The 16736-nt window shown below is 45.2% G+C and overlaps 1 protein-coding gene across 2 annotated transcripts in view; it reads left to right on the forward strand.

The window, feature by feature from the left end:
• The window catches only part of RIC8B (RIC8 guanine nucleotide exchange factor B), a 96139-nt gene that overhangs the window by 2433 nt on the left and 76970 nt on the right, over window positions 1–16736 (forward strand). For both annotated transcript variants that reach the window (XM_072655827.1, XM_072655828.1), the window contains exon 2: window positions 10069–10116. In XM_072655827.1, coding sequence (XP_072511928.1) covers window positions 10069–10116 — 48 coding nt within the window. The remainder of the gene's footprint in view (window positions 1–10068; window positions 10117–16736) is intronic.

Genomic DNA, 16736 nt, shown 5'->3' on the forward strand with positions numbered 1-16736 from the left:
ACTCCCACACCTTGAATGTCAAATTCTTCTCCATTCTTTGTCTTCTTGGATTGGTTAAATGGTGGTACCCTTTATATTCCATAACTGAGCTTTGCTTTTCGAGCACACTATTTCCATTTTAGATCTATGTTTGCTCCTTTTGGAACATGACACATACACACATGTGCACATACATGCACCTCTCTGTCATCTATATATAATTCTCATGAGAATAATCTATGCAAATGTTCATGGCATCCTTAATGAAGGCTTTAGAACAGATAAGCCTCACACTGTGGTCAAACACATTTTTACCATCATACATTTGACTGGAGAATGTAGCAAATACAAGACATCACTGTACTTGTTTGTCGATGATTAAAAAAAAATTGACTTGGTAAAGCAAAGCCCCATGTTAAAAGCTGTCCTCCAAGGAGATAGGTCTCATGCAAAGGTCAGCAATGGAAGAGATCCAGCACCAAGTCCTTCTAGCTTCTGAGGTCCTTCAGATGCCCCTGTCCTTGGGTGAAATTGAGCCAGTTGGATGGTGCCCTGAGCTCCAGAACCACTCAAGAGTTTGACTTTCCTTTCAGCACCAGAAAAACCAAGTGGCTGAAGGATGCTTATTGTCTAGACATGGGGTTCTGAACTTCTTTTGTGTTTCCTGGACCCCATGGACAGCTGGTGAAGCCTATGGGCTCCTTCTCTGAATGATGTACATAAGAAAAAGAAAACAATATAATGAAATAAAAATGTAAAACTCTTATTTTTTTTTCACCCAGTATAAAGGAGCCTCTGAAATCTATCTATAGATTCCTTGAAGGTCTGTGGATTCCAGGTTAAGAAAGCCCTGTTAAGGCCAGTGGTATCAAATTTGAATAGAAATGCATATTAACTTAGAAAACCACAAATTAACATCATCTATGTTGTATTGTATTTTTATTTATTTTATTAAATATTTCCCAATTCCATTTTAATCTGGTGCAGGCCACAAGTTTGATTCTTCTGGTCTGGGCTATGATAGATAGTGGATAGATGATACCCATTAGAGCTTGTCCATTAGTACATACATCTTGGACAGACTCTACAAATGACAATGATTTGGGTCCGTAATGACCATGAAGAGGAGCTCGAGCTCAAGCTCAGTCCAAAGGCTACTTTGCTTTCAGGAAGCTGCGCTGTACTTTTTGATGACCCCAAACTTCTCCCTGAAACAAAGGCCTATCTTTCTTTAACACTGAGATTCTTCTAGGGCCATTTTGTGGCTGCAAGTCATGGAAACCTAGTCTAGAAAGAATTGTATTTGAAGATTTTCCAAAGTCCATTGGAGATAGCCATGGTGGGCGTGAGCAGGCTGTGGTACTTCATGAGCAAGGAATGCCAAAGAAGTGGGGTCAAGGATGCATTTTTTGATGTGGGAGCAAAAGGATAGCTAATGTTGAGGAGAGCTTGAGGAACCCTTCCCAGCACACTGCTGTTAGTCTTTCTAGGAAGACATGGCCAGGGCTCTCACAGGACAGGACAGCCCAGCTGAGTTGTGATTGGCATCTTTGGAATGAATACCAGTATCAGTGAGACCATAGGGAGGCCATGGAAGGGTGGAACATAAGTCTGCCTCATGGGGTCTGTTTATAGTGGTGATGCTCCTGCCAAGAGGCTGGCTTGGAGTCAGAAGGCTGGGCTTTAGATTCCTGCCCTACCATTTCCTAGCTTGGAAAAGTCATTTCATCTCTGAGCCTTAGACTCCTTCTGGGTAAAATGAGGAGTTTGGACCCAGGGACCTCTAAGGTTCCTTTCAGCTCCTACCATTTGTCATTCTACAAGAGGAATGATTTCAACTTTTTAAGAATGGGGAGCTTGGGGTAGGAAAGAGAGACATCTTCCATTGTGAGCCATTCACATTCCCTTCTTTCTCTTCCCATCCAAACTCCCATGAGTCTTCACAGTCACGCTCTCATTGCCTCTCCCCAGTCTCCCCACAATTTGATTCTGTTGTTCCTGCTTAGAGAAACTTGTCTGCTCTCAAAGCTTTAACTCCAAATAGATGCTGTTTTGTTAGGTCATCTCTAATGCCCTTTTCCACCTTTGGAATCATTCTTGAAGTGTAACATGGAAGTGGTTGGAATGGTGTTAACATCCTCTGTGGTGTTAGGTACCTTTGAAACACCTGGAGAATTCCCCATGTCAGTGATCTTCCATGGAGATGCTTTGAGTTGGTTCAGGCCACACCACTGATGGAGTAGCTATGGGGTGCTCATAGCTCTCCCGCCATATTTAGTACTGGTTGGAGTGGGGCAAACTACCAGTCTACTTGATCAGTCAGCAAGCATCTGTTAAGTGTTTATTAATGCCAGGCACTATGCAGAGTGTTGTGGATACAAAGACCTCATGGTGCTTCCATTCTATCCGGAGGGACAGCTTATACACATATTGTGCTACCCCACAGGAGTCTTGTCCCTTAGGTGAGAGACGTGGAGGCTTGAGAAAGAGCAGAATGGGTCTGATGATAGTGATCAGGACTAGGGAAGGGTCAGTTGGATTCAACTGTGGGAAAGTTAGTCTTAGCTCTAATGAATATTAACTTTTTGACCCTGAACTTCCACAGTGGGCAATGTAATTTTTCTCATCTGCAGAAAAAGGAAGGGCTGAGCATTACCTCCCCAAGCCATTGGAAATAAGCTAATGAAAATACATGTTTGCCTGTACCTCCTGCTCCTTCACTCAGCCTCATGGATAACAAGGAGCTTTGCCCAACTACTATGAATGGCTGGCAGATCTGCCTGGTGGTGAGGGGATTGGGGAATGGGAGCTATGGATTTCAGTGGTGTCACAGAGACTGCATCATTGATTAGTTTCCAAGTCATCTGACTTGATTTTTGGCCACAGGCATGTTACAGTCTCTGGATGAAGCAGGAATGTCCTAGACCAGGGGTGGGGAACCTTCTTGGTTATATTTTCAGTTCTAGCTCACAAGATCTCAGAGTTGAAAAGGCTCTTAGAAGTCACCCCCTGGGCACTCTGTGACACCCTTTTTATGACATCCTCGACTAGTGAGCATTTTCCTCCCCTGTGAGGGGAAAATAAATGAACTAGACTAGAGGGATCTCTGCACTACCTTCCGGCCTTTAAATCTGTGACCCTCTGGCCACCAGTTCTGGGCATCAGCACTGTATGAGATAGCCCATTCCTTTTCTGGATGTCTCTAATCTCTCTACTTGTAACTTGGATCCACTGGTCCTAGGCACACCCCCGGATTTATGAAGAATCTAATTGAATTTTGCAAGACAGTCCTTTACATGCTTACTGATAGCTGTCAGGTCTCCCATAGTCCTCCCTTCTCCAGGCTGAAATTCCCCATTTCTTTTAGCTGTTTCTCATGTGCTCACTGGGAGCAGCAAAGTATGGCAGAGAAGCAGATTTGGAATCCAAAGCCCTGGATTCCCAACTCTGCAATTTACTGCAGCAGTCATCTGTGTGATATTGGCCCAGTCACTAGACCTCTTTGAATTTCCTCCTCCATAAGATGAAGGGGTAGACTTAAGTGATCTCTAAGCTCATTTCGGGTTCTAAATCTATTCTCCAGTCAATCACAAAGTATTTATTAAGTGCTGACTGGGTACCATTCACTGTGAATTTTCATAAAAATTGAGCCTCGTAATAGAAGGGTGGACAATCCTCAAGCTCACCGCTAGATCCAGAGTAGGAAGGGTCAGTTGGATTCATCTGTGGGGAAGCAGGTGCTGGTTATAACCAGACATGAGAAAGCCCAGGGCAGCCACCATGTTCCAGCAAAGTGGAAACAGTTTCTCCCCTTAAATATAAGAGCTTACAATCTAATGATTCCTCTGAACTTTGTTCTCCTTCTTTCTCCTTTTTAGTGGTCTGCTAGAGGGAAAAAAGAGACAAGAGGTTTTCCAGGAAGATCCAGATATTTTCCTTTGGCTCCAGGTGGCCCAAGTCACTCCCACTGATGCTACAAAGCATGTCATTCCTGTGAGCCTTTTGCTTCAAATCATTGGGAATCCCCTTTTTCCTCTCTTTGAGACTCTGTTTTAAAAGCAGACCCAGTAAAGGATGCTTACAGTTATCAATCAGGAACAGCATTATTAATTAGGGACCCCTGAGGTTCATGGGATCATGGGATCAAATCCTTGAGTTTGTCCTGTTTGGTTACAACTAGCTCCTGCCCTCAGGAAGCTCACAGTCTTGTGGTCAGCTGGGGGACTTCTCCCCGAGCCTTTTCCATTCTGTGGCACATTTTGGGGATTTCTTTTTTTTCTTCTTCTTTTGTGAGGCAGTTAGGGTTAAGTGACTTGCCCAGTGTCACACAGCTAATGTCAAGTGTCTGAGGTTGGATTTGAACTCAGTCATCCTTAATCCAGCGCTGGTGATCTATCTACTGTGCCACTTACCTGCCCCACATTTTGGGATTTCTAAGATGCCCACAGCATGCCTTGGAATAGACCCTTCTCACATAGAATCCTGCAAGGGTGGGTGGGTGCTGAGAGAAAATACAGGGATTTCTATAGACCTTTGAAAACAATGCTTGAATACAGACCTAATGAGAATTAGAGGATTGTCCCTTTGGAACTCAATGGGACCCAAGAGATCATTCAGTCCAAATTCTCCCCCTTGTTCATTTTATTGATGAGGAAACTGAAGCCCAGACCAAGGAAGTGATTTATCCAGGCTACACAGGAAGTGTTCAAGCTTCTGACTCCACAACCAAGGGAGTCAATGGGTGCCATGTTAGTTCCTTGGACATCTTGTGGTGAATTGGTCCTGAGTGCGAGGGTCAGCTGGGGCTGATCTGAAAATCTCTATGCACCTTTGTGAAGGTAATAATTCTAAGTTTCACTCACTTTGTTTTATTTTACTCCCCCCTCCCCCCCATTGCCTAGTAAAATGTAAGGATCTTTTTTTCTTTAACCCTGAGAATATGTCTGTTGAAATAAGATGCGGACTCTCTTCCACCCAGACCATGAGTAAAGGGGGAAATTTGTTGTCTCAGAAGCCAATGCAGCAGGAGAGAAGAAGAAAAACCTTTAAGATGGAATTTGTGCTGTTGAGGATCCCAGGCTCCCTTGGGCCTTGCCATCCATGGGAAGCTACATACTTGGGCCTTCCAAGCCTTTCCACTGGCTTTGCAAAGGACCCCCTTCTCCTGCTGTCCCCCTCAGTTGGCATGTGACCTCCTTGAGGGAAGAGACTGTGTTTTTTCCCTGTTTGTGTTTTTAATGCTTAGCACAGTGCATGGCACCTAGAAAGAGCTCATTCATTCATTTATTTACTAAATCCTGTCTCCTAGGAGATACTTTGTAGCATCGGAAAGATACATTGTTGACTGCCCGTGGATTTCCCTAGCAGGGATCATGGGATCGTTGACTTAGCATTGGAAGAGTCTGCTTTCAGCTTGTTCATTTTGTAGGGTCAGAAACTGGCCCATGAAGGTGGTGATTCACCCAAACAAGGTCACGCTGGTCGTAAGTATCCGAATCAGGGTTTGAACCCAGGTCCTCTGTTCTTGCTGCTTCCCTAAGGTTCCAAGTGAGGAGGAGGAGGAGGAGAAAGAGATGTCTGGTCTGGGGGAACAAGGGTTTAAAAGATTCTTGGGCAGGAGTGGGCCTATAGGGCCTGTCTTGTAGAAAAACCCAGGCCACAGGGGAAATCCTTTTGTGATAAGAGCAAGGTCTTTGCTGGCGTGTCTGACTCACTGTTTGGAAAATCCTAATCTGGGGGTTAGCCCTGGAAACACAGCCTCTGACTTAGTCCAGAGCAGCCTTGATGCAGATAACTACGTCAAAAGGTATCTGCTCTCTGGCTTTGTTACCGAAGCCAGGGGTAAGTGTTAGTAGAAGCTAAAGAGTGGCCACGTAAGGGCAGGCTTAGTGGGCCACTCATTGTGCTTGTCATCTTCTTTTGGGAGGTCTGGAAACTCGGTGACTCATCATCTTTCTGGACCTGGACTGCTATCTCTACTTGGGAAGTGGGTTTGTCAAGAGGACACACATGGGGGATGGATTGGTTAGTGTTTATTGGTGTCACCTGGGCCTCTGCTTCAACCTGAAAGAAAATTCACAGGGGAAGGTGGATGCATGCAGGGACTAAAGCAGGTCTTCGCTGACATCTTTAAACAGGATGCTTATTCAGAAAATTGGGAGATGAGAAAAAATAGAGACATCAGCTCTGTTTTGGGGGCCTCTTATAAAAACGGAAGAATAACCCTCTTATGCTGTATAGATGACAGAGTCCATCAGGTGATGGCAGGGGCCCAGAAATCACTTCATTTTGGGCTCAGTGGGAAATCCACTGGGGATTGGTAAAGATCACTGCAGCAGGGTTTCCCTCTGTGTGGGCTCCAGATCATCAGTGATTGGGTCTGGACCCCATTTTTTTTCTTTGTGATCCCTCTTGATTAATCTCAAAGCCGAGCACTTTGGATGTATGGAGGACAGGTGGTTGTTGGTTACTGACTGAAGTGCCCCACACACTCTCATGGGCTGAGATGCCCTTTGGGGATTTCCTCCTTCACTCTCTCTTCCCCTCTCTTCTCTTTTCCTCTTCCTGGAGTTGAGCAGGGAGTGCAAAGTGGGAGCCACTTAAGAGATAAAGGACAGAGGATGGTTAAAACAAGCCAGACTTGGGAGTCAGACATCTTCTGGCCCCAAAAACCCAGATGTAGATGCAAAGAACTTTTGATTGGGTACAGTCTTGGCAGATGGATTAGTACATTCCAAATACAGCTTGTATTGTCTCACATACCACTATATATTTTTAATTAAATTGAGCCCTCCTAACAGGAGTCACAGGCTTTATGTTACCTCCAATCTTTTCATTGGTTCATACTGAAGATGTGAAAGGAACACTCTCACTTTTAAAAAAGCAACTGAAGGAAAAGATTCTACTTTGTGTTTTAATCAGAATGGTCATGGCAAAAGATTGATAGTGTATTCTGAAGGCTCAGGAAGTGTTTTTCCTAACTGAGCAGGTGTCTTCCTTACCCAGAAGACTTGTATTTCTCAGTCTCTTCTCTCCAAATGCCAAAAGGTTCCATAAAAACATTTACTTGGCATTTGGGCACATTCATGTCTAACAGCTACTTAGATTGAGAGCCATTTGGTTAGTGGTAATAAGATGGACACTCTGGTAACCGATGTATTTGACTGGCCTGGGTTCCAAGGAGCTGTTACTGCTGTCTTTTATGTGGACCCCAGCGACACTGAACTGATGAACTTTGGGGCCTCCTTGGCCATCCTTCCCAGCCATCCAAGCCCTTCTCCAGGCTGCATTGATCCGAGCCCTGTAACAAGACTCCCAGCTTGCTGCTTCTTTGCGCTTGCCAGAACCCTCTTGTAGGCCCTGGCCCCCTCACACCTGGATGCCTTTTGGCTCTAGCTCCACCTTTCTTTCTTTCTTTCTTCTCCAATCTCAATTTCCTCTGATCCAGCCTGAATAACACTGCTCAGGCTCATCTCTAAAACAGACCAGTTTTGCCTTTTCTCTTGGTGCCTCCTGTTGGTTGTCAGTCATCTTGGAAGTGGAGGACAAATTTCTGCCCATTCTTCCATCATTTGGCCACACCCATTTCCACCATGTTCTTCTGCTTCTCTACTAAAGTCCACTTCTGCTGCCTGTCTTTGGCTTTCAGAGGCATTGCCACGAGGACAAGCTGTGATACTCCTCAACAAGAGGGACCTGCTTAGGGATGCCAGACTGTATGTCTGTTATCTGAGACTAGTCTAAGCTCAGACAGACCAACTCATTAGGCAGCTTCTCCTTGTTCTTCTACTTTTCCTTCATCATCATCTTCATCATCTTTTAATTCTTTATCTTCTTTTCCTTCTCCTTTTTCTTCTCCTCCTCCTCCTTGGCAGCTCACAAAAACAGTTGACCTGAAGATGTGGGGTTTTTGATTGATCCAAACTGACACAAGAAGTACCACATTCCAGAAAATCCCAGATCCTTTAAGTTTCTGCTCTTTACAAGACACATCTTGAGGATTCCCACTTGTGATCTTTATCTCCTACCTCATGGTTCCTCCTGGTGATGTCTCCTACTGGTGCCAGCTTGTTAGTCCCATTGTAGCATTCCGTATCTTGTAACAGACCTAGAGCTAGAAGGGAATGAAGGGTTCTATCTGAGCCAGTCCCCTTGTTTTACAAGTGAAGAAATTAAGGTGAGGAGATGGGAAGTGACCAATACAAGGTCACACAACTAGGAAGTCTTGGAGCGGTGATTTGAATTTGGATTGTCTATTTAAAAGCTAGCTTTGTTTTCCATATAACTCCAGGACTTCTCTGATAACTTTTCCAGACCATCTTAATATTAGGGTCTTTCTTCTGTTGATTATCTTCAATTTCTCTTGTATGTGTGTCCAGTTTGCATGTAGTTGCTTGCATTTTGTCTGTGCCATTACATTGTAAGCTGCCTAAGGACAGGAACCATGTTTATTGCATTTCTTTGTCTCCCCAGCACTTAGCATAGTGATTGACACATAGTAGGTGCTTAATAAATGCTTCTTAACTTGACTTGACAGTACTTTACTCTTCCAAGTTCCTGACATCCAAGATGGTGGCAGCAAATACTTGTTCTTGAACTAACTGACAAAGACACAAGGGAAAGACAGAAATTGAACCAATGGAAATTTCCTTTGAAAGCCTGAAGTACTTGAGAGTTCCTAGTTGTTTTGATCTAATGGAGAAAGCCCTTGGGATGGCTTTAGGAGTCCCATGTTCTATTTTCGAAACTAGCACACACTGTGACATTGAGTGAGCACCTGTACCTGTCACTGGTTCTTCATGTTTCTCCAACTGTAGGATGGAGAGGGAGATGTTGTGAAAGCATCCAGCAAATGATAGGACCATGGCTTTAGAGCTGGGAGGACCCTTGGAAGACATTCAGTGCAACCATCTTGTTTTGTGGCTAAGGAATTTGAGACCCATATCAATGGTCATGTTGGTCATTGGTGATGGCACCAGTACTCCAACTTAGCTCTTCTGACTTCAGATCCAACACATTTTTCCAGCCCCTCCCCACTTCCCATTAAGCTGTACAGTTAGTTTGTGCACACTCTATGGAGGTGAGAAGAAAGCCATTCCTAAACACAGACTGTTCCTCAACTTATATCCTTCTTGGAGGAGAACAACCCACAAAGGCAAGATGGTGGGAGTGATTTCAGGCTTATGATTTAACTCTTCTGGACCTGTTTTCATCATCAGTTTTTAGAACCTTGAAGGCAGGAACCTTGTCTTAATGCTGCTTCTGTATCTCCAAAGCCCTTGGTACAGTGCTGGGCACACAGTAGGTACTTAAGAAGGAGGAGTCTAATATGTTGGAAAGAGTGCTGACTTACAAGTCTCTTGTTCTGGCCCTAACTTGCTTTGTAGCCTAGAACCAAAGTCACTTCCTCTCACTGACCCTCCCTCAGTTTCCCTATCTTATTTAAATTTGGGATATAAAATATGGCTGGCTTTAGAGTGAGAGGATCTGGGTTCATGTCTTATCTCTGCTTCTTACTAGCTGTGTGACCTTGTACAAATCACCTCACCTCCTTGAGGATCAGTTTCCTCTTTTGTAAAACAAAGTGGTTGGGTAAGATGTCCCCTTTAGCTGTAGATCCTTGAGATGATCCAGTCCTCTGATCTGCCTACTTCAGAGGTCTTCGGTAAAACGCCAAAGAGGGAATGACTGGGAAAGCCCTTTGTAAGGCATTTTCCAAATGTCATTCACTGTTTTTATCACTTGTTGACTGACACACAGTCACCTTTCTCCATTAGAAAGAAAGTTACAGGTTTTCTGTCCCTTCTCCTACATTAAAAAAAAACAAACAGATTTTTATTGGTATCTTTTGTTTTGAAATCACCTAGACACCCTTCCCACTCACCCCTTCTTGAGAACCATCTTATGAGAAAGAATTATTTAAAAAAAAAAATGAAATAGGAGAAGTCCTGGAGTTTTTCTCTTGTCCTCCTGATAGGACAGAGAAAGCTAGCCCTTTCCCAGCAGATTGTCTCTTATGTCTTTTTTGTAGGAGCACCAGAAGTTAATTCTGTATCCTTATGATGATGTATGGTTTCTTTTTCCCAACAGCACAGAGCTACTTTCAAATTTGACCCTGCCGACGAAGAGAAGAGAAAGGTAAGCACGAGCCTGCTTGTTCCTTGGTGTGTGTGTGCGTCTTTGCCAGGTGTGTTCCCCAGAGTGGGCTTGAGTCACAGAATGTGAGTGGTAGAAGGGACCGGGGAGGTCATATGCTCCAACCTCGGAATAAAAGGCCTCCCTCCGGGAACATTCCTGACAAGTGGGCTCCTCCTTAAAATCGGGGTAACCCCAGGTACCGCTCCCTTCCACCAAGAGGCTACGTGGGCCAGGGGTATGATTGCTGGCCTGGGGCTTGGGGAGATTCATGTTCCTTCCTCTGGTACTTACAGACTGTGGACGAGCTACTTCATCTCACTGTTCTTAGGTAAATCCCCAGGACTTCCCTCTCAGTCAGATTTTCATGGGTTGTGGGAAAGCATTCCCTCTACCCCTGGGCATCTCAGGTCCTCTTTTATGGGAGTGATCCTGGCACAATTTTACCTCATGGGGTTGTTCTGAGGAAAGCACGTTGGAAACCTGGAAGGATTTGAAAAATGCCAGGCATTATTTTTTAATGCAGAGTTTGAATGTTCTTTGAGTGGGGGAGGCCTCCAGCTTCTCATAATGCCCTGGTAATCCTGGACGAGGGTTGTGGCCAGTGAGTGGCAGGGCCAGGGCCAGCAGCTGGTGGCACTATGCCTTTTGCAGCTGGTACCCCACTGTACCCCTTCCCCAGCCTTACTTCTCCTTGTTGCTTGTCCGGTCACAGAAGGAAGCTGTTTCATGGACAAAAGTATAAATTCTGTCTTCTCTCATCCATTCATCTCAGTCATCCTGTGCTATGAATTTCACATAATTTCTCATTCTCTTTAGCATAGTCTACACATCAGTCAAACTAGAATCCTCACGAGACCTCCACATCTCATCCTGCCTTTTCATTATTTCATGTCCTTCATTGTTCACAATTCAAACAACCAAACCTTGGTTCTGGAATTTTTCTTCAGATCTTCCCTAGTTGTCTTAGGAAGGCCACAGTTCTGTCCCAACTCTTGTTTATTCTTACCACTCTACATTCACTCTGAGGCACCATTTTGTCTTGTTTGCTGGGGAAGTCTGGAGAGCTTGGCATTTTCTGATCTACTCCGCCATCTTCCCAGAATCCTTTCTCCCTCCTTCCCTAAGTGAAGTCCTTTTTTCTGCCCAAGGTCACTGCCACTTTTTCCCTTCATCAAGCCAAAAGACTGGGCTGCTTGCCTGCCTTCCTTTCTTTCCCTCCTTCTTTCTTTCTTTCCTTCCTTCTTCGTTTCTAGATATCTCATCACCTTTGGACCTTTGTTTTATTTTTTTAAGCATTTGTCATATTCTCCTTTAATGATAATAATGTTTCTACATGTCTAATCCCCCAACTAATTGTAAGCTCCCTGGGGGAAAGAACTGTTCCTTATTTCACCATTTGATATAAATGCCTTTTTCTTCCCTTATTCTTCAAACCCCTTGACATCACCCTTCTTCTAAATCTCTCCTCCTTTTCCTTTGTTTCTGACAAGAAGAAGGTCCCTCTATATGCCCCCTTTATCCCTTCCCCTGCTGTCTTCTTCAGCAGATTGCAGCCTAAATCATCCTTCTTGATCCAATCTTCAGTCTCTCCTTCTCTTCTGGTCCTCTACCTGCTGCCTCCAAAAATACCCACATCTCCCTCATCCTTAAAGAGCCTTTACCAGCCCCAAACATCCCATCAAGCTTCTGGCCTTCATTCCCTTCCATTTAGCAGCCAAACTTCTAGAAAAAGCTATCCACACCCTTTGCCTCCATTTCTTGTCCCTCACTCTTCACTCATCCCTTTGCAGTCTGGCTTCTGACCTCATCATCTGGCCATAATGATTCTCTTCCAAGTTCTTGAAGGAGCCAACGATTGCCAAATCAGATGGTCTCTTCTCTATCCCCATTCTTCTTGAGGTGGTTTTTTTTTTTTTAACTTATTGAGCTATATCAGCCCTTAAAATGATTGCTGTGCTTTCCTCCTGTCCTCCCTAGTAATCAGTCATTCAAAAAAAGCATTGATTAAATACTCAGTTTGGACAGAAGAGAAACTCAGAACATCCAGGTTGCTTTTGCTATCCCTGTTTTCTAGCATCCCCTTTCTGAAAACTCTCCCTGGGTCTTCTGCCAGTGACTCCCTTATAACATCAACCACACTCCCCATAGATAGCATCTCTCTCCCTTTCTGCCTCCTTCCTTCCTTCTTTCTCTCTCCCTTTCCCTCCCTTCTCTCTGTCTTCCCTCTTCTATCTCTTTCTCTCTGTCTCTCTCTCCCTTTTCCCTCCTCTCTCTCTCTTCCTCTCTTCCTCTCTCTCTCCCTCTGTTCCACAAAATAACCTGGAAATAAGTCTCCAATAGAGCTGACCAGAAAACCTACCACTTCCATCCATTGGTGGTCATTTAGTCCAGATTCCCTAAGCCAGGCATGAATGTCATCTCCACAGATGACACAGCCAGAACTGGAAGGCCTCTTGAAGCCAGCGTAGTCTAACCTTCTTTAATTATAAATGAGGAATCCAAGGCCCAGGAAGAGAAGTGATCCAGTCAAGGTCATACAGATAGTACTAATTATATGAGGTAGGATTTGAACCCAGTTCCTCTGACTTCAGACCTCTCCCTCTTCCCTCTCATTCATCACTCCTCATTCTCAGAGAAACCAAGCAGGATGTGTGTGATCTGAAAAGGTGAAATCTGTCTGTCAACAAGCATTCATTAGATCTCAACTATAGGCTGGACACTGTGGTAGGCACTGTGGTAGGCCCTTCAAGGGCTTTCATTCTAAGGAGGGGGCTGTTGCCATAGAGAACTATTTCCAAGAAGTGGGTAAGTGGTAACCTTGAGCAGGGAGGGCTCTGACATAAGGTGAAGGGGCCTACTCACGGATATGTTCTGGAATAAATCAGTGTTCCCAAGGGGTGCCATGTTTGAGTAGGGAGAATCAGAGAGCTTGTGTGCTCCATCATCTCCTCTAACATCAATCTCACCAAACATTCAGCACCTACACCCTGCAGAGGGTGCTGCACTGAGCACCAAGCCGAGAGAAGAAGATTCCCTGGGATTTGTTGTTCACACTCTTGGAGTATATAGCCTAGAAGGGGGCTGGAGCCTAGATAGGGAACACCTTTTATACTGAGTGATGCATTAGAATTTGATGGCGTTCAGAAGCTAGCCTCCATTTGGAAAATATCAAAGAGAATTGCCAACCAAAGACCCTGGTATTGTGGATCAGCCAAAATAGAATCGGGTGCTGGTGGGTCTGAATGGGCAGTGGCTTTGCATCGGATGTGGGGCATTCTGGGTGCCAGTGTTAGCTTCATGGGCATTTGATTGTTCACATCTGTGCTGATCCAGCTGTCCAATCTCATCACCCACTCAAAGTGTTCAGGTTGATGGAGGCTGAGGGAGGGGTTGGGGGCAGGGCTCACATGGAAGCAGATGCATCATAAAAGCACATAGAATTGGGTAGGGGTAACCAGAAAGGCTTGAAAAAAAGTCCAGCTGAACAATTCCATTGAAGAACTGGGGGGGGGGGGGGCACAGGCATTGTTATTCGCCCCACCCAGCCCCAGACCTATAAAGAACACCAAGCAGAGCCGATGTGGCATCAGTGTGTCGTGAAAGGGCTAGCAAAGAGGGAGGGGTTTATTGCAGAATAGGATGGGTGGGCGGCCCTCTCACCAAAGGCCCAGAGCTCCTGAAGGACAGCAGGGGCCAGGCCAGGCAGGTCTTCATTTATTTATGCATTTATTAGTTTTCTTCAGAAGAACTGCCTTCCAGAAATACCAGTCTGCTACTGTTGTTCTCATGGACTGTGGGGGGGGGGGGGCTGGGCGTGGGGGAGGAGAGAGAGAGAGAAGGAGGGAGAGAAAGAGATACTGTGTGAGGGGGGGGAGAAATACTGTGTGCGGGGGGGGGGGGGAGAGGAGGGAGAGAGAGAGAGATACTGTGTGGGGGGGGAGAAGGAGGGAGAGAGAGAGATACTGTGTGGGGGGGAGAAGGAGGGAGAGAGAGATACTGTGTGTGGGGGGGGTGGGGGGAGAGAAGGAGGGAGAGAGAGATACTGTGTGTGGGAGGGAGAGAGAGAGAGAGAGAGAGAAGGAGGGAGACAGAGATACTGTGTGTGGGGAGGTGGGGGGAAGAGAAGGAAGGAGAGAGAGAGATACTGTGTGGGGGGGGAAGAGGAGGGAGAGAGAGAGATACTGTAGGGGGGGTGGGGGAGAGAAGGAGGGAGAGAGAAAGATACTGTGGGGGTGGGGAAGAGGAGGGAGAGAGAGAGATACTGTGTTGGGGGGGAGAGAGGGAGGGAGAGAGAGAGATACTGTGTGTGTTTTCCTGAGAAGCACAAAGTGATATTGAAGAGGTATTGGGACTTCTGAGCAGGGTATCAAGCAGGGAAGGAAGGATCTCTCCAGGGTGAAGTTAATGAATACATTCCGAGGTACATGAAGACGGCATTTGTTTTGGTGGTAAATCAAGCCATGTCTAACATTAGCCCAGAAGGATTTTATAGCAAGCAGCCCTGTCTCAGGCTCCAGTTCAGCAGGCTCCCAGTGGACTTCCCCATTCCCCATGGTCCCCAGATGGAAATCTGTAGCACTTGTGTGCACGTGGGCATGCTGAAGTGAGTGACAAGCCCACAAATCCAAACACTAGAGGTGAGCAGCCACTTTAGTAAACAAAGGCTTAGATGCAGCAGGTGTTTAATAAATGGGTTGATTAATTGATGGAAGGCTCCTCAGAAGGAAACATGAAGTAACGGCAGGGGGATGAGAGGGAGGGGTCTTTTGTTCAGTTCATAAAGTTTGCTTCACTGAATTCAAAAAGCATTGATGAAGCCCCTCCTATGTGCAAGGAACTATGGATTCAAGATTAAATTAAAAATAGCCCCTGCCCTCAAAAAGCATACATTCCACTGGAAGGAGAAAGTGTATGAAGTGTGCATTGAGGAGGGCCATGGGACCATTTATAGGAGAAAATCAGTATGGCCTCCAAAGAGAAACTGCTAACCATTCTCTGACACTGTGGCTCCAAATGCAAATGGGCACAGATCACTGTGAGCCACAGATTGACTTAGAAAAGCTCAAACTAACATCATCTGTGTTGTATTTTTATTTATTTTGTTAAGCATTTCTCCAGTGCATTTTAATCTGGCTCTCACCAGCTTGCCGACCACCCAAGGGCCAGGAGTTTACATGTCTGCTGTATTATATATATTATCAGGACAGGAAAAGAGAAGGAATGCACAAGATCCATTCTTAGGGAATAGAGAGGGCAGGATTATCCAAGAATTGGAGATTTTTCAGTTATTTATCCTGGATAAAAAAATCTTCACCATGGGATTCCAAGGTGTGTGTATGCCTGATACCAGGAACTTGGTCCTCCACTCAATCTGTATTATTTCAGGCTGGTTCCATTGAGGGTGAATGACAGGCTGTACACATGGACGCACTTCAACAGGTGGACCCCCTCTCTTTCTCTCCCTTCCCTCTCCCCTCCCTCCTCCTCCTACCTCTTTTCATCTCTTTTTCTCCTTCTTTCCTTTCTCTCTCTCCCTTCTCTCTCTCTCTCTCTCTCTCTCTCTCTCTCTCACATATACACACACAAAATATCTCCCTCTCTCTCTCTTCTCCCCTCCCCACCTTCTCTCTCTCTTTGTGTCTCTCATGAGTGCTCACGTGCAAAAAACACACACACACATACACACGCATCCTTTACCACTTTCAGTCTCTGACCCAGCAGGAACATTACAAAACTTGGACTGGTAGCCCCCCCATGCAACAAGGTGAGATCTTTCCAGTGGTTTGCATTGGAGAAAATGGCACATTTCCCTCTAAACCCTATTTCCATTTGCCAAAGCCCTTGGGGAGCCATTTAATCCCAGGAGCCGGGACTGGGAGGCTGCTAAAGCAGCTCTTTCTAACCTGGTGAAGGTGGAGGCCCAGATCATGTTCACCTGAGAGGATTCTTTTCTGCCTTGCCTATATCAAGCCTCACAAAACACTACACAAGCTGGAAAAATGGCAGATTGGTAATAAAAGAGTAGAGCTTCCTAGGAGTACTTTTTTTGAAAAAAAAAAAAAAACCAAAACAACTTATATTACCTACATTCCTCAATGTGTTTTTCCCTCTCCCCCCTCCCAGAAAGCCACTTTATGATGATGGTGACCTGACTTCTGCTTTATTTCTTATGGGGAGCTCTAAGCAAGGGCAACTCTCAATGCAAGTTCACACCTTTTCTTAGCTACGAGAGATTAAATGATTTGTGCAGTGGTACACAGCCAGCATGTATCAGATCTTCTTGACTCGACCCGCCTCACTCCCTCTCATAACCCTTATAACGAAGAACAAAGGGGAGATGTAAAGAAAACATTTCACAAAGCTAGCCAACATAGCAGAAAAATCTAACATTATATGCAACATTCCACACCTGTAATCCCCCACCTTGGCAAAGAAGCAGGGAGGACCTTCTCATTTCTCCCCTTTGGTACCAGGCTTGGTCATTAAAATGGCTCCAGGTACAATTTCAGGGGCTTTGTTGTCTTCATTCTTTTCATTTGCATTGTTGCATTAATTGTATAGATTGTTTTCCTGGTTCTGCTTACTGCACCCTAGATCAATTCATGTAAGTCTTCTCAGGC

The sequence above is a fragment of the Notamacropus eugenii genome, chromosome 3 (genome assembly GCF_028372415.1).
Source record: "Notamacropus eugenii isolate mMacEug1 chromosome 3, mMacEug1.pri_v2, whole genome shotgun sequence".
Lineage (NCBI taxonomy): Eukaryota > Metazoa > Chordata > Mammalia > Diprotodontia > Macropodidae > Notamacropus > Notamacropus eugenii.